The sequence below is a fragment of the Pelobates fuscus genome, chromosome 2 (assembly GCF_036172605.1).
Source record: "Pelobates fuscus isolate aPelFus1 chromosome 2, aPelFus1.pri, whole genome shotgun sequence".
Lineage (NCBI taxonomy): Eukaryota > Metazoa > Chordata > Amphibia > Anura > Pelobatidae > Pelobates > Pelobates fuscus.
In genome coordinates, this window is record NC_086318.1 from 13,409,891 (window position 1) to 13,433,469 (window position 23,579).

The window sequence follows — 23,579 nt, forward strand, 5'->3', positions numbered from 1 at the left end:
TTATTTATACATATTCTTTTTATTATATATTTTTAATTATTTTATACTGTATTATGTTTTTTGCCCATTTAACATTACAACATGTGGGATTAAACTGTTTTAAGTATCATTGATTATGATATCTTTTCCCTCTCTTTTCTTTCCTTGCTTGTGTGGGCATATTTTGTAATTTTAACGTCCTTTATACTGTAAATGAATGGACTTTGCTTAATGACGGTTCTCACACGTCATTTTCGCCGAAACTGGAAGTAACGTCAGGACGTGATGACGCAGGACGCGTCCTGACGTCAGAACCCGGAAGTAAAATGCCGGGAAGACGGCGAAAACGGCGCCAAATTAAGTTTAAAAAGAACTCCTCGCCAGAACAGAACATAGCACCTCTGATGAAGGCTTTGTGCCGAAACGTGTAAGGTGGACCCTGAGGACATTTTGGACATTTTGGGACGTTTTCCATATTTATGGGACTTTCCTTATTTTTATTAATTTTGTTTTAACCAGTTTATATTAAAAGTTTATGTGCAATCTTCAACCTGCATTCCTGTTTTTTGCACCAATCTTGGGAAGATACCCATTAAGAAATTTCCAGTTCGAGTCCTTAGGATTATTTCTGTTCAAGGCGCTTAGCTTGAGCCAGCTTCAAATTGGCTCCGTGTATGTGAGTGCAATTAATCCATTTTTATTTTGGTTTATTTGACGTTATTACCCTATATTATGTTTTATTTTTTTCAGTGTTATCCTCAAAGTGGGTAATATTTTCCTTTATAGGGTGCTCTCACTTAATTGTTTTTATTTTATCACTTGTGTTTATTTTAGTGGTTTATTGTGGCCCACTAAGGTGATTGTAGCACCAGTATCTGTTCACTATTTTTTCACCGTGTGTATTGTATTCTGTTTACACAATGCATATAAAATATGTGGGTTATTAGAACATAAAGGATAGAAAATAAATCATAATGTGGAAAGGAAGTCATACTAAACGTTTCCCATCATTACTATAGTATGCCTTGTGTGGTTAGTAGACTGTCAGATTAAGGGGAGAGTATTTAAGCTGATCTGTGCTCAAATCAGCATTGACACGTGGTAGATGTTGCATGGGAATAGAATTGTCAGTGCAACCTGTATGCTTATGGTTAAAAACAAGGGGGTAGGTGCAGCGCTTCAGTAATCTTTGACAACGTATATGTGAAGAGAACCAGAGAAGAAATAATAGTGTAGTATTTAAAACTGTAGTGGTGATAGATAAAATAAAAGATGTGCACTCACACTTTCCTGGAGCTTCAATACAGCTCCAGTGTATGCGCCTGGGCGGAATAATCCCCGCCTATGGATCAAGTGCAGAGGCAATTCTTCAAGTTGTAGATGTGGTAGGGGGTATCCTCATAAAAAACAAACAAATAAAAATCGTATATGGTGAAGTATGTAGAGCTATGAAGCAAGGGTAGGTAAAAACTATAAAATGTGCACTCACGTGTAATGGAGCCGTAAAACCTGGCTCCTCTGATAGCGCTTGAAGTGGTATGATCCCCACTCAAGGATACAGGTGTAAAACCAAGTTCTTCCCTCCGTATATATGTGGGGATAAACAAACAGAACCACAATAGTGTACACCGTAAAAAAGGAGTGTAAGCAGAAATAAATAAATAGTTTAAGCCTACTCACATGCTAATGAGCAAGTTCCGGTTTGCTCAATCCAAAGCGCTTGGGTGGTATGATCCCCACCAGGGATATAGCTCCAAACAATCCAACAGCAGCAAAGTATGGTCCAATTAAAAAAGTACTTTAATTTTAAAAAAATATAATAAAAGAAATACAATATATAGTAAAATAGTGATAAAAAAGTTATAAACAAAACACTTAACGAGTTTCTCCTTGGATAGGCTTTATCAAAAGTGTTTTTTTTGGTGTTCCAGCTGCTTTTGGACTATTATCACTTTGCTTCCGTGCTGAATTTATTTTTGTGTGATTGTGTTTCTGTATGCTTATGGTGCCAACTTGATAGTCAGCTAAATACACTGAAATAAAAACTAATATTCATATTTGAAAGAAATCCGCCGGCCAGCAGGGCGACAAAAAACTGAGAACCGACCACCGTGGAACGGAGGAGGGGTCGCGAGTAGGTGCACTCTCCTCCACCCGGTCGGCTGCCCGCGGCTCTGAGAGGGAGCTGAGTGCAGCGGCGGCCACGTGGCGCGCGGGGTGGCCACGTGGGAGAGCGGAGCGGTTGCCGGGTACTCCCGACAGGGGAAATATCTACACATCAATACACATAACCTACATAAGCAGGAAGAAGTAAATATATCAGAAATATATAACTAAACACAAAAAAATATAGAACATATAAATATATAGAAGAAGAAAACATATGATACTAAATATTAACTAAGAACAGCATAACAAAATAAGTAAATATATAAAGATACCAAATATATAAATCAGGAGGCAGTGGTACTCTGACCTGTACTGATGCGGAGCAGCAAAGGAAGAGGAAATTATGCATGGGGAGGGGAGTTTTATAGTACCTAACTTTTTTCTGATTGGTTGTTTTTCTGTGCTGCTGTGGAGTTCTAGTAAAGAGAGACTTAAGCAAATACGAAGCCTCCTGTCATGTTATAAAATTCACCACCGTGTTGACTGCATGGAAAGGCAAATACTTTTCCTGGCTGGGAGATTAGCCCCGATAAACATGATACTACCCCCAAAATGTCAGTACTTATTACACTCCTTGCCTATAGAGTTATCCAAAACCTACCTAAACTCACTACAACGACTTTTCGTCTGCTTTGTCTGGGCGAAGATGAGAATTAGAGTAGAATTACAACAACCGATACGGGAGAGGGGATTGGGGCTGCCTGATGTTCATAAGTACTAGAGAGCAACACAGGGGTCAAGTCCTGGGGAAAAAAGTGTGGGAACTCACCCAAGATTCCGCCTCCTTCCCCCCCCCGCCTTAAAAAAAATTGCACTCCTATGCATATAGTGCAGTGCAGGGTGTGTATAATGAATGTAGTGTGTTTGTAGTGAATGCAGAGTATGGATAATGAATGTAGTGTGTTTGTAGTGAGTGCAGTGTGTATAATGAATGTAGTGTGTTTGTAGTGAGTGCAGTGTGTATAATAAATTTAGTGTGTTTGTAGTGAGTGCAGAGTGTGTATAATGAATGTAGTGTGTTTGTTGTGAGTGCAGTGTGTGTATAATTAATGTAGTGTGTTTGTAGTAAGTGTAGAGTGTGTATAATGAATGTAGTGTATTTGTAGTAAGTGTAGAGTGTGTATAATGAATGCAGTGTGTTTGTAGTGAGTGCGGATTGTGTATAATAAATGTAGTGTGTTTGTGGTGAGAGCAGAGTATGTATAATGAAGTGTTTGTAGTGAGTGCAGTGTGTATAATAAATGTAGTGTGTTTGTAGTGAGTGCAGAATGTGTATAATGAATGTAGTGTGTGTGTAGTGAGTGCAGTGTGTATAATGAATATAGTGTGTAGTGAGTGCAAAGTGTGTATAGTGAATGTAGTGTGTTTGTAGTGAGTGCAGTGTGTATAATGAATGTAGTGTGTTTGTAGTGAGTGCAGAGTGTGTATAATGAATGTAGTGTGTTTGTAGTGAGTGCAGAGTGTGTATAATGAATGTAGTGTGTTTGTAGTGAGTGCAGATTGTGTATAATGAATGTAGTGTGTTTGTAGTGAGTGCAGATTGTGTATAATGAATGCAGTGTATGTAGTGTGTTTGTAGTGAATGCAGTGTATGTAGTGTGTTTGTAGTGAATGCAGAGTGTGTATAGTGAATGTAGTGTGTAGTGAGTGCAGAGTGTGTATAATGATTGCAGAGTCTATATAATGAATGCAGAGTGTGTATAGTGAATGTAGTGTGTTTGTAGTGAGTGCAGAGTGTGTATAATGAATGCAGTGTATGTAGTGTGTGTGTAGTGAATGCAGAGTGTGTATAATGAATGCAGAGTGTGTATAGTGAATGTAGTGTGTGTAGTGAGTGCAGTGTGTACAGTGAATTTAGTGTGTTTGTAATGAGTGCAGAGTGTGTATAATGAATGTAGTGTGTTTGTAGTAAGTGCAGATTGTGTATAATGAATGCAGTGTGTGTGCTGGATTATGTGTGTGTGTGTGTGTGTGTGCTGGATGATTGTGTGTGTGTGTGTGCTGGATGATGTGTGTGTGTGCTGGATGATGTGTGTGTGTGCTGGATGATGTGTGTGTGTGCTGGATTATGTGTGTGTGCGCTGGATTATGTGTGTGTGTGCTGGATTATGTGTGTGTGTGCGCTGGATGATGTGTGTGTGTGTGTGTGTGCTGGATGATGTGTGTGTGTGTGCTGGATGATGTGTGTGTGTGCTGGATTATGTGTGTGTGTGTTGGATGATGTGTGTGTGTGTGTTGGATGATGTGTGTGTGTGTACTGGATTATGTGTGTGTGTACTGGATTATGTGTGTGTGTACTGGATTATGTGTGTGTGTGTGCTGGATTATGTGTGTGTGTGCTGGATTATGTGTGTGTGTGTACTGGATTATGTGTGTGTGTGTGCTGGATTATGTGTGTGTGTGTGCTGGATTATGTGTGTGTGTGTGCTGGATTATGTGTGTGTGTGTGCTGGATTATGTGTGTGTGTGCTGGATTATGTATGTGTGTGCTGGATTATGTGTGTGTGTACTGGATTATGTGTGTGTGTGTGCTGGATGATGTGTGTGTGTGTACTGGATTATGTGTGTGTGTACTGGATTATGTGTGTGTGTGTGCTGGATTATGTGTGTGTGTGCTGGATTATGTGTGTGTGTACTGGATTATGTGTGTGTGTGTACTGGATTATGTGTGTGTGTGTGCTGGATTATGTGTGTGTGTGTGTTGGATTATGTGTGTGTGTACTGGATTATGTGTGTGTGTGTGTACTGGATTATGTGTGTGTGTGTGTGTACTGGATTATGTGCGGGTCTCGCGAGATTTGAAGCTGAGAGAGCTGGAGAAGAACGCCGCGTGTGATGGGTTCCTGTGTGCAGTTAGCAGGGCAGGTCCTGCAGGACTGGGAACGGCGTTCCTGCTTTGGAAAAAGTGCAGGAACGCCGTTCCCATGCGTTCCTGCAGGACTCGAGCCCTGGAGCAACACAACTGGCGGCAGTCAATGCTTCCACCTCCACAGGTGATCCCCTGCAATGGACATTATTGAAATCTCACTGGGCATGCCAGCAGGGCGTGAGACACCTATTCTGGCTCCCAAAATACGCACACCAATCGCAAACACATTCTCCAAACCACAGCCCTGATGCTTAAAACATGGGATGAGATAAAGGGCAACACGGGAGAACCTGAATCAATATCACCAAAGGCCCCAATTTCCAGCCAAGCAGTAGGGATTCTAACCTTTGACCACACGCAGTGGACTGGGGCAGGATGTAAAAAAATAAAACAATTATACAAGGAAGACAAGCTATTACCTTTCCTGTAAATCCAAGCTATCTTCCACATAACCAATACCTACAGTTGAAGTCCTTTCTAATGAGGGTAAAAGTTGCAAAAAACCTATCCCCACACAACTCCCCAATAGGGACAATATGTCTTGCCAACACACTGCCCAAAAAGACATTCTCCATATTGTACAACTTGCTCCTGTGCTACAGGCGTCCTCACTCAACCACATGGCCCTGGCGGACGTCAGAGGCCCATTGGATTCTTCTCCTGTCAGCTGGATATCGTAGCCAGAGGCACCCCCTCCTGCCTCCGTGCTGTCTTTGCAGCTCAAGAACTTATTGAGTGTACTGGGGACCTGGTTCTTGGTCACCCTCTTACTGTTTTAGCACCTCATGACATTTCTGCAATAATTAACCAGGTCCAAATCAAACATGTCACAGCTGCCAGACACCTTCGACTCCAGTGTCGCCTCCTATTACCTGACAACGTCACCCTCCAAAGATGCCAGGTTTTAAACCCGTCCACTCTTCTGCCACTCCCTGAGGGGGGTACCTATTATGGATTCATCATGGATGAAGGATATGTCCTACTCCTTACACACACTCTGGCAAAACTACTCCCCAAATTGCCTCCCTGTGACGGGCCTGAATATGCTTTTTGCACCATGTGGTACAAACCAACCATCAACCCTGAACCTCGCTATGAGGATGAACTTTTTCACTTGGTTGAGATAACACTCACCTTACAGGACTTCTACTATGATACTGAAGGTAACAGCATGACCTTAGTCCAACTTGGGCCCATGGCAAAACTATGGGCCACCATGGATGATTCACAACTTCAAGAAATATGTGTTGCCAAGTATGCATCAACTGAACGTGAACCTGTAAGAGCATGGCCACGTTACTTTCTGGAAGAAGAATTTGAAGACCTGGTCATACAGCATGACTATGATCCAGAAACCCCCCATGACTGCTTTGAACAGATGAAAGTGGAAACTACACATCTACCAACCGTGCATGAGGATCCACTAACAGATCCTGACATCACCCTGTTTGTGGACGGCTCCAGATATGCTGATGAAGAAGGAAAATATCATACAGGATATGCCGTCACCACAACAGATGAAATTATTGAATCATCATCACTACCATCAACAAAGTCTGCACACGAAGCTGAATTACAAGCCCTAACTTCAGCATGCAAGATTTCTGAAGGAAAGTGCGCCAATATCTATACAGACTCAAGATATGCACTGGGCGTGGCTCATGACTTCGGACTGATTTGGAAAACAAGAGGATTTCTTACCACTGACGGTACACCAGTCAAGCACAGTTTTGCAATCAAGGAGCTGATGGATGCCCTCCTACTTCCAGAAGAAGTGGCTGTTTTGAAGATAAAAGAACATGGGAAGTTGGACTCGGATGAAGCAAAGGGCAACCATCTAGCTGATCAAGCAGCAAAGCAAGCTGCAAGAGGACCACAGGAAGTGGAAAGAAGAGTGTCCGGAAACGAAGCAATCCCAAGAAATGAAGAAATTCCAAGAAATGAAGAAATTCCAAGAAATGAAGAAACTCCAATATTCACTCTGCAGACTCTTCCAACCGACCTAAAGATCTTACGAGAACAACAGGCTACCATAGCCCCTGAGGAAAATCAAAAATGGAAACAGAAAGGGGCTGTTCTAAAAGATGGAGTGTATTACAACAACCTCAGATTCTGTCTCCCTAAGAGTTTGTACCCAGCAGTTGTTGAATGGGCACATGGCCCTGCACACTTATCAAAAGATCTGATGAATGCCCTCGTACAGAAGTACTATGAAGCTCCTGGAATTACCACGCTAATCAATAACTACTGCAAAGCGTGTGTCATCTGTGCTAAATGTAATCCTGGGAAAACAGCTAAAGTCCCCGTGAAGCACCTGGCTAAGCCCATGTATCCATTCCAAAGAATCCAGATAGATCATATCCAGATGCCAAAGAGTGGCAACTACGAATATGCACTAGTAATAGTGGACATGTTCTCAAGCTGGCCAGAAGCCTACCCAGTGATTAACATGACCGCCAAAACAACAGCACGACGTCTACTTACAGAAATTGTGTGTAGATTTGGATTGCCGGAAGTCATTGAAAGTGACCAAGGTCCGGCCTTCACAGCATCAGTTACCAAAGAAATTTGGACTGCTCTGGGAGTGACCCTTGCTTTTCACACCCCTTACCACCCACAGAGTAGTGGTAAGGTGGAGCGTATGAATGGTACCTTGAAAACTAGAATGCTAAAAATGTCACAAGCAGGCCCGGACTGGCCATCGGGCACACCGGGCAAATGCCCGGTGGGCCGCGGTGGCCAGGGGCAGAGGCCGGCAGGGGAAGATCCCATGATCTCCCCTGCCGGTCTATGCAGGGCCGGCACTATCCAAGCGCCGGCCCCGCTGTGTGCCATGGCGGGCCGGTGAGGAGATCAGAGATCTCCTCACCGGCCCACTTGAATAGACCTGCGGCTGGGGAGGGAGAGGACCCGGCGGAGCTCTATCTTGCAGCTCCGCCGGGTTCCTCTCGCGAGATCGGGAGCGTTGCTATGGCAACGACCGGATCTCGCGAGAGTGAACTCTAGCCCTTAGGCTAGAGTTCACTCACCACTGGACCACCAGGGATCGTGTGCGACTGCCGGTCCCCCCCTCCCAGGTACCACCATGCCTGTCCCCCCCTCCCCGGCTAAAGGTAAGAAGGGAGGGGGGGATTTAATGCCTTCTTAGTTTTATAATTAGTTTTTTTACCCCCCCCTTAGTTTTTTTTATTTGTTTATTTACCCCCCTAGTTTTTTTATTTGGTTATTTACCCCCCTTAGTTTCTTATTTGTTTATTTACCCCCCCCCCTTAGTTTTATTATTTGTTTATTTACCCCCCTTAGTTTTATTTGTTTAGTTACCCCCCTTAGTTTTTTTATTTGTTTATTTACACACACAACATTTACACACAGCACTCTCACACACATCACACTCAGCACTCAGCACTCTCACACACATCACACTCAGCACTCAGCACTCTCACACACATCACACTCAGCACTCTCACACACATCATACACAGTACTCTCACACACATCACACACAGTACTCTCACACTCAGCACTCTCACACACATCACTCACACACAGCACACTCACAGCACACATCATACACAGCACTCTCACACTCAGCACTCACAACACTATCACACTCAGCACTCTCACACATCACACTCAGCACTCTCACACACATAACACTCAGCACTCTCACACTCAGCACTCTCACACATCACACTCAGCACTCACACACATCATACACAGCACTATCACACTCAGCACTCACACACATCACACTCAGCACTCACACACATCATACACAGCACTATCACACACAGCACACTCACACACATCACTCACACACATCACTCACACACAGCACACATCATACACAGCACTCTCACACTCAGCCCTCACAACACTACCACACTCAGCACTCTCACACATCACACTCAGCACTCTCACACACATAACACTCAGCACTCTCACACACATCACACTCAGCATTCTCACACATCACACTCAGCACTCACACACATCATACACAGCACTATCACACTCAGCACTCACACACATCACACTCAGCACTCACACACATCATACACAGCACTATCACACTCAGCACTCTCACACACAGCACACTCACACACAGCACACATCATATACAGCACTCTCACACTCAGCACTCACACTCAGCACTCACAACACTATCACACTCAGCACTCACACACATCACACTCAGCACTCACACACATCACACTCAGCACTCTCACACACATAACACTTAGCACTCACACACATCACACTCAGCACTCTCACACACATCACACTCAGCACTCTCACACACATCACACTCAGCACTCTCACACATCACACTCAGCACTCTCACACATCACACTCAGCACTCTCACACATCACACTCAGCACTCTCACACATCATACACAGCACTATCACACTCAGCACTCACACACATCACACACAACACTCTCACACTCAGCACTCACACACATCACACACAACACTCTCACACACATCATACACAGCACCCACACACACATCATACACCGCACCCACACACAGCACTCTCACACACAGCACTCTCACACACAGCACTCTCACACACAGCACCCTCACACAAATCAATCACACACACCACCCTCACACACATCACACCTCACACACATCACACCTCACACACAGCATCTATCACACACACATACTGCACCCCTCACATACACACACAACCCCCCCGATACACTGCATCACACACATACACAATACTTCCAAACATATTTATATAATATAGCACCCCTCACACACACAGCACCCCTCACACACATACTGCACCCCTAAACACATTACATTCCAGACACACACTACATCCTTTACCCAACTCTGGATCATCTACACACATACACACACTAGATCCCTATATACACTCTGAATCCGTTATATACGCACACCCACTAGATCTCCTATACACATTCTGGGTCCTTCAAACACACACTAGACTCCTATACATATATATATATATATATATATATATATATATATATAAATAAATATATATATATATATATATACACACACACACACACCAGATTCCTTGTAAGCAAACACATATTACACCCCTAAACACACACTCTCTACAAACACTACATCACCAATACACACACACACTATAGCCTGTATGCACACACTTGCTACATTCCCCTATACACACATTCTCTACAGTCCCTAGCCACATAAGCTCTGCGCATGGTCTGCCCTGGAAGAGCATTGAACCAACATGCTCACTTTGAGAGGGGGCGTGTTTGTCATTGGTGATGACAAAACACACACCCTCTCTGCCCCGCCCCCTTCTTAGTGGGCCGCTGTGATTAAAAAATGCCCGGGCCGAATTTTCTTCCCAGTCCGGCCCTGGTCACAAGAGACAAAAATGCCCTGGCCAGAAAGCTTGTCAATAGCCCTGTTCAGTGTCAGACATACACCCAGGGGAAAGCCCTCATTGTCCCCGTATGAGATTCTATTTGGTACTGCACCCAGGCTAGGTTGCTATTTTCCCCAACAACTGCAGCTTCAGACTGATGTTTTAGTAGATTATGTGACTGAACTTGCAAGTGCCTTAAACAAAATCCATGCCCAAGTTTTCTCTTCAATTCCAGATCCTGATTCTGACACAGGCAACCACAGTCTGCTCCCTGGTGATTGGGTCCTAGTCAAGAAATTTGTGCGAAAACACACTCTGGAACCAAGATTTGAGGGACCATTCCAAGTTCTCCTGATCACCGCTACCTCTGTCAAGCTGGCTGGTAGGCCACATTGGATCCACGCCTCCCATTGCAAAAAGACACCCGCTCCAGAGGAAGCTAATTCCACACAACCATGTACTTCTGGTACCTAATCCCCTTGATTGGCCTCCTTAAAGCCCAGCAGGTGGCCATTACCAAAGATACTAGTGGGTACACCTTCTGGTATAACTCATCATGTACCCGTGTAGCCACCTTTACTTTTGATTACTGTGACATTGTAAATTGCCCATTCCCTAAATCACAGTTTCAAGCCATTTATAAAGATATACCACAAGCAAAAGACCCCTACATTTGTGTAGTTGACAAACAGTGGGGGCACAATTGTAACCATTGGGGGGCGGCGGGATGGAATGCCGGGTCTGCCTGGGGTTACAAACCAAAAAGTGCTTTATCAAAAGTAGATGATCATGGCAGATCCCTCCTCCAAAGAATGACTTTAAGAAAGCCTGGAGGAAGTACACCTATGAAATTAATGTTAAATATTGAACATCCTGGCCCAGAGGATGCTGGTCAATACGTAATGGGAATGTACTGGAGAAGGGGTTCCTATAATAAACTAGGACATTTCTACCTCAAGGTAGCAAGGAGCTGTACATATGGTCCCAAATCCGAGCTGTACATATGGTAGCAAGGAGCTGTACATATGGTCCCAAATCCGCTGAAACCACATATCCAGTCCTTTAAGGACATGCTGGCCATTGCTAACCCTACCTTTGAAGACACCATGGCCGCTGAAACTGGATTTAATGACATTAATTTGTGGTTAGAGTGGATGAGATATAATGCCAACAAGCATAATAGAACCGCATGTTATGTATGTGGTGGTGCCCGACCTCATCTTGGCACCGTTCCCCTAATCCTCCCTTTAGAAATAGAAGAGTGTTTCTTGAGTCTTTTTGCCTACCGCTATGATTTTAATAGATCCCTCTGCGAAGCATGGACAGCAGAGTACCCTCTCCTAGTAGGAAGTGTCAAACCCCCAGATGGAATCACAATCTATAAAGGTAATTACACTTGTTACACCATGTATGATGGGATTGGTAAATTCATGGGTAAATTCTCCAAAGGTTATTGTGCCACTTACAGAACTGTTCCTACACGCCTGTTACAACACCATACCAAGTCACTAGGAGACATTTACTGGTTATGTGGGGATTTACAGTTAAGGTCTAGACTGGAGTCTGAGTGGTGGGGAGAGTGTACCCTAATTAAAGTCATCATGCCCATTCATATTATCTCTGATAATCATCCTGACATTTATGAATCTCCTCAAACATCAACCAGAGTCAAACGTGAAATCCCAGTAAAAGGCAGCTTTGACCCACATGTTTACATAGATGCCATTGGGGTACCTAGGGGGGTACCTAATGAATTTAAAGCTAGAGATGAAGTTGCAGTGGGTTTTGAATCACTGTTCACTATAGTCACTGCCAATAAGAACCTTAACTGGATAAATTATATCTACTACAACCAACAGCGCTTTGTTAACTATACCAGGGATGCCCTCCAGGGTTTAGCCGAACAATTACAAGCCACATCCCAAATGACCTTCCAGAACAGACTGGCCTTAGACATGATTTTAGCCGAGAAGGGGGGTGTATGTAAAATACTACCCGACACCATGACTTGTTGCACTTATATTCCAGAAAACACAGGCCCTAATGGTAAGGTCACTTTGGCCATAGAAAAATTAAATAAACTCTCAGAAGAGTTGAAAAGGAATTCTGGGGTGACAGATCCCTGGGAAAATGGTTTGGTTGGATGACTGGTTGGCAAAAAGCTTTAGTTCATATTGGTATGGCTCTACTAATTTTTCTTTTTATTCTTGCTCTTCTCGTTTGTTGTGTCCTCCCATGCCTCAGAAAATTCCTACAGAAGACTGTAGACCAAACGACACCAACCTTTACTCATCTGGATATTGGTGATCAAGATCTCACATCGCCCTGCATTCCGCTACAAACTCTTCCCTATGACGACGAAGTGCAGAAATTCTAGGGAGGGACAGGTAAGGGACAGCTTCCATCTGTATGGGTTAGCCTACCGTGTGGAGAAGTGATGTACAAGCCACCGTGGGATACCCATGGGAGTGAAGTGTTCGAGAGCCGTACTGACGGATGAGCTGCAGCCTACTAGGGTCAGATTAGGGATAGACTTGCACTTTGCACTAACATCAAATTAGCGGACATGGGGGTTTTATGTGTCTTTGGGCTAACAAATCTTCTGATATTAACAAATAAAGTTTATCCTTTTTAGTAATTAACACTCTATAGGGGGGACTGTTGTAGAATTATTAGGCCCCTTATAAACTATAACCATTACTGGGCCCCTTTAATACTATATTCTCATATTCAGTTCTCAGGCCTCATAGTTTAAACCTTACAAGATTGCTTTGTTCGTAGAAATAGCATGTCAGCAGGAAATGCTAGAATCTTGATTAAATGAAACACTGTAGCAGATAGTCTTAGTAGAATGTATAATTGCTAAAAAGGCCTTGAGGATACTAACCTTGAACGACTAACGTACCAGCTACTCATTATGGATAGCTGCCAAGCCCCCCTCCCATCGAGTAAGCTCCCTCGTGTTTAGCAAAATGGAGCCGAAACCTGTAGGAGCTCGTCATGACGTCAGCTATGACATAAAGATGTAACACCCAACAAGGAGGGCATTTGACTAACCACTTTGCACTTGAGCCAATTGACAATGTTTATTTGCCTATATCTTGATTTCTTTCAATGATGTAATTTTGCCTTTAAAAGGGTCTGCGAGCCCGCTTTTTAACAGATGCCAATAAATTTCCTCGAAGTTCTTTTAACCTGAACTCCGTGTGTCAGTGTGAATTTACTTCTGCGTATACGCAATTTAAACATCTCTAATTTGGTCAGGAACAGATAGTCATTCAAACTTATTGTTCAATATACAAAATAATCTGTGCTTTATAGGCGCTTTAAATAGAATTAAAACAAGTGCTCTTTAATACAGCTGCTCACACACAAAAAGTGGGACCTCTCCAATCCCTCCAAATTCAATGAATACAAGGTACACTATTTCCACAACCCGTGTGTAATAGTGAAAGTGCGTAGCGCTATAAAATATTTACTTACTCCCCGAATTACTTTAGGGGTGTAGATAGTCTCCTGGTAGCTAGAAGAAATTAAAAATACATAGTGTGTTCCAATTTTTACAAGTAATTATACCCCTTATAATTAAGAAGCACTCACGTGGTTTAGAGCCTATTTGGATTGGCTCTAATCACTTTCGCTTTGTGTCATTCAGGTGACACACACCTCAACGTCCAGATGGAGTGTACTCCTCAGAGAGGGAAACAAAAGCAGGGGAGGGGAGGACAGGAAGAGGGATTTGAGGGATTAGAACGTTGGGAGAGGAATCTGAACTTGTGGAGTCTATTTTTTGAATATATGAAATGTGAAAAATCTTTTGTGATATTGATATACATGTTTTTACTGATGATGGTATTTTGTATATATCCTTTTTTCTTTTTCTGTGCCTCATAATGCTCTGATATGAGCATGGCATCTTTAGAGTAAATAGAGTAACAATTTCCAGTAAATTATCACAGTACATTGACAGGTGTCTGCAGCCCATTGTCTGTAATTGCCCCAGTTACCTCAAAGACACCATCAGTGTATTGCAAATAATTAAGAATTTAGAATGGAAGGAAAATTATTATCTTGTAACTGCAGATGTCAACTCACTATATACAATAATCTCCCATGGAAAGGGTTGTGAAGCAACGAGGCACTTTTTGGAACTTTCTAAAAAATTTCCACAGGAGCAAATAGATTTTATAACAGAAGGGATAAATTGGATTTTAACAAATAATTATTTTTGGTATGGTGACCAGTTCTTTATACAAATTTGCGGTACGGCGATGGGCACGAGATTCGCACCTGCTATGCGAACCTGTTCATGGCGCATTGGGAAGAGGAGTATATCTATAAGGACCATAGATGGGATGCGAATCTCGTGTCCTACCGCCGCTATATTGACGACATATTCTTCATCTGGGATGGAGATGAGACATCATTGATTCATTTTTTAAATCATCTCAACACAAATGAATGGGGCATCAAGCTCACAAGTAACTTCAGTAAAGATTCTGTATTAAAGACCTGCACGCACTTTAAAAAGGTGGACGTTAACAGCTATATAGGGGAAAGCAGTTGCCATTTCTCCCCCTGGCTGCTAAACGCCCCTAAGGCACAATTACTCAGAGTTAAGAGAAACTGTACGGATCAACATAAATTTGTAGAGCAATCAGAGAAAATCATTAACGATTTTAAAGAGAAAGGATATAAAAATGACCTTTTAAACAAAGCCCTCACAGAAGTGACATGCAAAGATAGAACAGAACTATTAGACTATAAAGGGACCAGGGACAATACGAAATCAGAAAACGTGAAACTAATTTGTGATTTCAACCATAATAGTTGGCGTTTTGAAAAAATCGTCCGAAAATATTGGCCAATCCTAAAGAATGACCCTATATTGAATTCAATCCTTCCAGTGAGACCCGATATAGTGTATAGAGGGGTACCAAATTTAAAAAGTAGCCTAACGAAAAATCACATACCGGTGAGGAAATTAACGAATCAGTTCTTTAAAGAAAAAAACGGTTTTTATGGATGTGGTATGTGTGGAGCATGTAGGGGCTCCAATAATGGTAAAAGAGTAGTAAGGGAATTCCAAAGTATACAGGAAAAAGATAGAAAATTTAAAATTAAACAAGTAATCACCTGTCACACAACTAAAGTAATTTATATGATTACTTGTCCATGCGGATTAATGTATGTAGGTAGAACCACCAGAAGCCTGAATACCAGGATCCAGGAGCATATAAGGAACATTAAAAACGGGTTCCTGAAACATAGTGTGTCCCTACATTTTAAGAACTGTCATAATAAAAATCCTCACCTAATGGAATTCACAGGAATACAGAAAATAATTGGAAACTGGAGAGGCGGTGATCCGATAAAACAAATAGGGCAAACAGAGATGAGATGGATTTTTAACTTGAATACCATGCAGCCTTTCGGTTTAAATGATGATTTTGAACTATGCCATTTTTTTATGAATGGATATTCTTAGATTTTTTTATATAATTATTTTTAATATTTTTAATATTTCTAATATTATTAATTATTTTTTAAATATTTTTAATATTTCCTATATCCATATTTTTTATTATTCTTAATTATATTGATATATATTCCATTTTTTAATAAAGTTAGTTTAAAATCATCATCAATTTGAGGGATTAGAACGTTGGGAGAGGAATCTGAACTTTTGGAGTCTATTTTTTGAATATATGAAATGTGAAAAATCTTTTGTGATATTGATATACATGTTTTTACTGATGATGGTATTTTGTATATATCCTTTTTTCTTTTTCTGTGCCTCATAATGCTCTGATATGAGCATGGCATCTTTAGAGTAAATTGAAGACGAACTGACTGCATTATGGACGTTTTTGTGGATTGCCAGCACTTTGCCCTTAAGTGCAATGGCGGAAAATGAATATTGAGACAAGTGAGGATCGGTTACAGATCCGTGCAACAGGAAGTGGAACTGGAAAACGGACCAAACCGGATGTACAATAGAGGAGATACTACTCTCCCAGATTCCCGGAAGTGACGTCACACGCACGGTCACGTGTGGGTGCGTGATGACGCCACTGTTATGGGATAAAGCAACACAGCTGTGCTAATGCACCCTCCCCTGCACGAATGCCTGTGATTGGTTGGAAAGTGTTTTGTGGCCACCAATCAGGACGGAAAGTGGGAAATTTAACCGGAACCAAGCAGATCAGAAGACACCAATTGAGAAAGCTGAACGGATTCGGCGAAACGCGTTTTGGACTATTTTACTGTATGTATCAGATTGATTTTTAATATTTAAGCAATAAATGCTCTTAAAAGCTGAAGTACATGCATTTGAAGCTTCATCTATCCTGCTGAAAGAAGGGAGAGAGCTGTCCCTAAACTAGCTCATACACTATTATACTGGGAGCCAGGTCACAGGCTCTTAACCTGGTGAGGAGTAACCTTTACTCTTGTATTTATCTTATTATTATACTGTGTCCATAAGGATTTCAACACCAGGGCGAGCTCTTCCTGTCCTCCCCTCCCCTGCTTTTGTTTCCCTCTCTGAGGAGTACACTCCATCTGGACGTTGAGGTGTGTGTCACCTGAATGACACAAAGCGAAAGTGATTAGAGCCAATCCAAATAGGCTCTAAACCACGTGAGTGCTTCTTAATTATAAGGGGTATAATTACTTGTAAAAATTGGAACACACTATGTATTTTTAATTTCTTCTAGCTACCAGGAGACTATCTACACCCCTAAAGTAATTCGGGGAGTAAGTAAATATTTTATAGCGCTACGCACTTTCACTATTACACACGGGTTGTGGAAATAGTGTACCTTGTATTCATTCAAACTTATTGGTTTGCCTAAAAGATTCCCTTATCACTGTCATACAACACAAAAGTAGAAATGCCCTTCCAAATAGCTTGGCACAAATAACTAGGACATCCCCTAAGTAAAGATCTATGGGAAAGAGCATTTGAGGCCCATAACGGCAACACATCTTGCGCATCATACTTAGAGATTATCAGGAAATTACAAGGTATATGGTCCCAGATAGACTATCGAAAATGTATCCAAACTCCCCCAATATGTGCTGGATATGTAGTACAGACATAGGTACAATGGGCCGCATTTGGTGGACATGTGGGGTGATCCAGCTCTATAAGAAAAAGGTGGAGGAAATAGCATCAGCACTGTTGAGTAGACCATGGGAGCTGACCATGGAGCAATGTCTGCTCTTCATATTCCCAACTTCCATGAACAACATTGAAGAGAGATTACTATTTCACCTGTTGACATCAGCAGTATTACTTATAGCTAGAGCGTGGAAGACACCTAACACTAATTAACCAAATCTCATTGAATTGGAGATACAAAACGATGGCCCACAACCACATTAAACCAGGAAAATATCTCACTAGAGAGAGATGGGATGCTTTTCTTGTAAGTTCAAGCAGGGAAGAATGAGAAACATAAAATAAAAAAATAAAGCCATGCAACCAAGCAATGCTAGGATAGAGAGGGTCAATTGCGGAATTTCCATATGAGACCACATCACCGATCATAAATCTATAACGTGTGTTAATCTCTATTGTTTTTATGTTTGTTCACTTATGTTAACTAAGACTGTGTAGATTCAGTTTCTGTTAAAAAAATAAATAAATAACTAAATACTAAATGTATTATACAAGACAGTCAGTGCTCATGACCTTACTGATAACAAGAGAAACGACAAACAGAATACGTGTTAGGCCATGGGTCTCCGTAGACACAGTGAATACTCAAGAACTTTGACAGATAGCAAAGCAAAACTGTATGGTTTAACAACCTGTGCGGCACAGGGAACATACAGACCTAATGATATATGTCAATGGAATTAATAAACCCAGTAATACAATTATGTATATGACAACTGTCTAATGCATATCTGTTATATGTGTGATGCACGAAAGGTAAATACAATAAAAATTGTCACAAAAAAAACCCGAAATGGTGTGGTTTCTTATAAGGTACTGTACCTTTACAAAATAGTGTCTATGTGATACATTGCACAGTGTTTCTCAGAAGATGTATCTAATCATAATGGGGGTTATAACAATGGCACACATCCTATTTACAAAATAACCATCAAAAATTCATGACATAAATTGGTGAAAACATGGTGGCATGTGAAGGCACAATATTTATTATATACCCTTAGATGTCTACTTTCATGAATGGTAGGCCTTTGTGGGGTAATTTGAAAAATCAAACTGCTATCATGCCTCAAAATGAGACATAGACTCTTCACATCTGTCTCCAAATTGCACCTGTAAAACTGAAATGGTCAGGTCTCGTATGCTACTGTAACTTCACAAAATAGTGGCAAAGGCATACATTGAGGTATTGATTTACTCATAAGTTTCCTGAGCATAATCATAGTGGCACATATCTTATTTACAAAATGTACATTAAAATGAAATGTGTATGTAACAAAATGCAATTTGTTTTTACCACAAACTGACATAGACAGGTGAAAAAAACTGCAGCATCTATATAGCCCATATGTGATACAAAGACCTTCCACGTGTCTACTTTCACACATAGTAGGCCTTTGTATGGTAATTTGAACAGTCAAACTGCTTTGATGCCCCAAAATATTAGATATCATAGGTAATTAGAAGATGCAGCTGAATGCAATTTTGGGTTTGTACAGGAGTACAGGAGCACACATCAGGTTTCCGAAATGCACATGGAAAAAAAACTTGTAATATGTGTGTATGTAAAAAATATAATTTAAAAAAATCATATATTTCCTACAATTCTTAGCGGAGATGACAGTTAAATGGCTATGCAAAAATACCTCCAGGTAAATACCATGTAACGTCTACTTTATTTAAATATAAACTTCAGCAATGAAATTGTGTTTTCTGTTTTATGTTGCACTAATTATGTACACATTAGTATTGCTAAAACTAGTATTGTGCTCAGCTCTGTCTATTTTATGTGTTTTAATATTGTATGGGTATGTTTGTATTTTTTTCCAGCTCCATGTATTGTACAGGTATCTCTGTATTGTACCTACTTCTGAATATTGTATGAATAAATCTTAATTATACTTAGCTTTTAATGTTTTATGGATGTCTCTGTATTGTATGTGTGTTGAATAGAGACTACCAAATATAGCGAAGTATATGAGGTTAACGGAACAGAGAGCCCCATGTCAGAAGATAGTGGTCAGTAGAGGTTAGTAGGAGTTAGTAGGGGCTCAGTCATATTCCAGGGATGAAGTCTAGCACCCCACCATCTTAAAACTTCCAATAATAATAATTAACAACTTTGCTTCTCTGTTCATGAACAAAACGAGTAACAGAATAACATGGTAACTATTACCAGCAAAGTATATTTTAAGAAGCACTCATAATAAGGAAGGTATGACTGCAATATTCTTACTCTATTTTGTGTTCCATTGGATTCCCTTTTCTCTGCTGATTATTGGTTGTTTTTTAAAATGCCAACATGATGAACTTATATGCAAGCATTTTGGACAAATGTGCTGCATTCTAAATTAAAACAATATGGTGCCAGGACTTTACAATGGTTCTTAGACGGGTTGCAATGGGACTATAGCATCCCTAGTAGATTTTAGAAGTTAAATTCAGATGTTAAATTCTACAGGAAACAGCTTACAATAAAGCAGATGTTAAGACATATTTCTGAATCATTGTTTGATGTAATAAATCCACAATGGTGGGAAATTGTATTTTATGCGATAGACATACACCAAACCATGCTTTCATTTAAAATGTTATGTAAAAGAAATACATTTTCTTAATTTTCTTAAAGCTTGTTGTACATCTTTATTTCTCAGACTATAAATCAAAGGGTTCAACATCGGGGTGATTATTGTGTAAAACATTGACACAATTTTATCTAATTTGTCTGTCCCTGAATGCCTCGGTCGCACGTACGTAAATATGGCTGTCCCATAGAAAAATACCACAACAACCAGGTGTGAGAAACACGTGGAAAATGATTTGGACCACCCAGAGCGTATTTTTACAATACAAGCAATAATCTGGATGTAAGAAAACAAAACAAGAACAACTGGAATAAGAAGAATTAAAGAATCCCCTGCTAATATAACAATATTAAGATCGGAGATATCACTGCAGGTTAGTTGTATCAAGGCTGTAGCCTCACAGAAGAAGTGATCTATGATGTTGGGGCCACAGAATGTTAACCGATAGACGAAGAGAAGGTCAACTGAAGATATAACACCACCCATTAACCATGCAGTACCTATCATCCGACCACACAATGGAATGCTCATAATCATGTTGTAGCGAAGGGGATTACAGATCGCTACATATCGATCGTATGCCATAAATGCCAAAAGGACGCATTCACTTTCTCCTAGGAAAAGGAAAGAAAAAATCTGTACCATACAACTTGTATGCGAAATACTTTTCCTTGTAACCAGGAAATCCATAAGCATTCTGGGGACAATGATGGAGGTGTAACAAATATCTGCAAAAGACAGCGTAGCGAGAAATAAATACATTGAGCTGTGTAGCCGTCTTTCGACTTTCACTGCTGCAATGAGAAGAAGGTTTCCAGACAGTGTAGCCAAGTAGATAGTCAGGAAGATGAGGAAAAAAATGAGCTGCAGACTGGGTTCCGAAGAGAGTCCAAGCAGAATGAATTCAATCATTGCGCTGCCGTTTCCATTGTAAGTAACTTGTTTAAGGTCATCCAACTCTGTGGAAACACAGAGAAGACATTATTAAGATACAGATTGTTTTTGCTAATTAAGTGTTGTGACATCTATTTTTATAAACACAATTGGGACATCCTAAAAATTGTGATGTTCTTTTAAATTAAGTGCAGACATTTTGTGTACACATATAATAATAATCTAAAATTAACTTACATTCTAACTTTCACAATACAATAAAATATTATTTCAATGCATGTTCTCATCATGTTTTATACTTTTATTGTTTACTATTTTTCTTACTAGCAGAATTTGTGAATTAAAAATATTTCTCAATTGATACAAAATTTTAATTGTACGTCTAAATCCATAATTGAAATTAAAATTATACAAACCGAATTACAATCTATACCAGATACATTTTTATGCCAATAATCATTTATCATTCTTTTAGTTTTAATTTAAAATACTGTATTTATTTACAATATGTTAGCATTTATTAATTTGAATTATCTTACAATTAATTAACACTGCTTCTCCACCTTCGGCAGACTATTATGATGGACCGTGTTTACAGTCTATTTAGGAACTTGCTTTCCATAATGCAAATTATGGGAATTGAAATGTTAAGGAAAAACTAACTATTCAAGTTGTATTAATGTATGTATCAGGAAATGCACATGTAGCCACTTACTATTTTCCAAGCACATTCTGGAGTCTAGATTTTCTTATAACTCATCTTAATGGTACTCATTTCATCGTCCTTGGTAGAATGAGTTGACTCTGTTGGAAATCCATTCATTTGTTAACTACTGTGTCACTCAAATGGAAAAAAGACTCACTTACTGAACAAAATACAATACTTTATACAGTACAATATTTAAATTTGACTTCTGATTGTAAATAGAAATCCTCAGTATAATACAGAGTTCCATGATATATTCATTGGTCTCCAGAGTGCACCTTGCCACTTGTTCTCATATTTGTACCTTGCTTTAGAAAATACAGACAGGAGAGACACAATGTCTCATACATCATTTATGAAAAACATCTTAAAATCTCTGTACTGTTTTAACACATGCGAACATGCAATGTTATTCAAGGAAGTGTAAATTATCAGCAATTCTAACTTAATTAAGTGAATTGTAAATATGAAGGCAATATAACTAAATTGGAAAAAAAGCATCTAAAAAAAAACACATTTTCACTTCAATTATTTTAGCCTAGTATTTGAAATTCCCATATATTTGTTTTTTTATTCTCAACAGTTTACACTTTAGTGGATAACCCAGTGTTTGTATCAATACAATTAAATGCCAATACTGATATTGTTATGCCTTATTGTCACTAGTTTTATTGAAATACTTTACCTGAATATACTTTAATGAATATCCTTTAATTAATGTTTTCAATGTAAGAAAATCCTTTATTCAGATATTGCTTGAATATTTGAATGTCAATGCTTTTGGAAAAAAATAAGAATAATAATTAAAATTACTCATGGCACAAATACTTGTCAGTTTTTATATAATGTAATACAATATAATAACAATAATAATAATAATAATAATAATAATAATAATAATAATAATAATAATAATAATAATAATGAAAAATACCCTAGAGTTCAATGCTTTATACTAAATTATAATGAAAGTATTTAGGTATTTTTTCTTTTTTTTGCACACAAAAGAAGCATTTCAATGGAATTTCTCCCAACACAATTTCTTGTATATTATGATGATTAGGAAGAATGTAAAATAAAATATACAAAAAAATGTGAATATATAAAATGCAATAAACATGAACTGTTATTGAAAATCTCTAAAATATAAATGTTCAATGATATTTGTGATTCATATGGGAGATATTATATCGCTGTAATCACATCAGCATCATTTATGTTATGTTGAGTGTGATATTTTATATATGTATAAGTATATGGGGACTTCGAGGCTGAGAATTACTATCTTCCTCCAGAGACCTGAATACGCAATTACTATAATTGAAGATTATGCTAGCTTTAGTGTACTAAAAATCTTAATTTTAATAAAGACAGGAGGCGAGTATTTTGCATATCTCTCTTTACTAAAACTCCATAGCAGTAAAGAAAGTGATAATAAGAACCAATCAAAAAACAGTAGGAGGTATAGTATTCCCAGTGAACAGGCTCCTCCCCCTCTTTCAACTAGCGACATCGCAGACGGCAAAGTTCAAATAATGTTGAGTCGAAACCAGTCTTGGGTCTGTAACAGAAGAATAAATCCGAGTGTCTTAGGACCATCCATGTGGAGTGTAGGGGAAAACTTGGGAGAATCAATCCAAACCAGTTAGGATAAACTTGGGATAATCCACATAGGGATAGTTGGAGGTCCACGTTGATTTACGCTGAAACGAGAGTGTGGAATAGGTTAGGTACTAGTCGAAAGACTTTTAAAGCATGGGAGTCATTCGTACAGTATTTTCATGTAAGATTATAGTATTAAATA

General features: G+C 39.7%; 1 protein-coding gene across 1 annotated transcript; it reads right to left on the reverse strand.

Moving 5' to 3' along the window:
* Window positions 1-16,452: 16,452 nt before the first annotated feature.
* On the reverse strand, window positions 16,453-21,087 carry LOC134586087 (olfactory receptor 2D2-like). Its single transcript, XM_063441597.1, has 2 exons — window positions 20,210-21,087; window positions 16,453-16,567 (listed from the first exon to the last, which is right to left on the reverse strand). The coding sequence occupies exons 1-2, from the start codon at window positions 21,085-21,087 to the stop codon at window positions 16,453-16,455; spliced, it is 993 nt and encodes a 330-aa protein (XP_063297667.1).
* Between the last annotated feature and the right edge of the window lie 2,492 nt (window positions 21,088-23,579).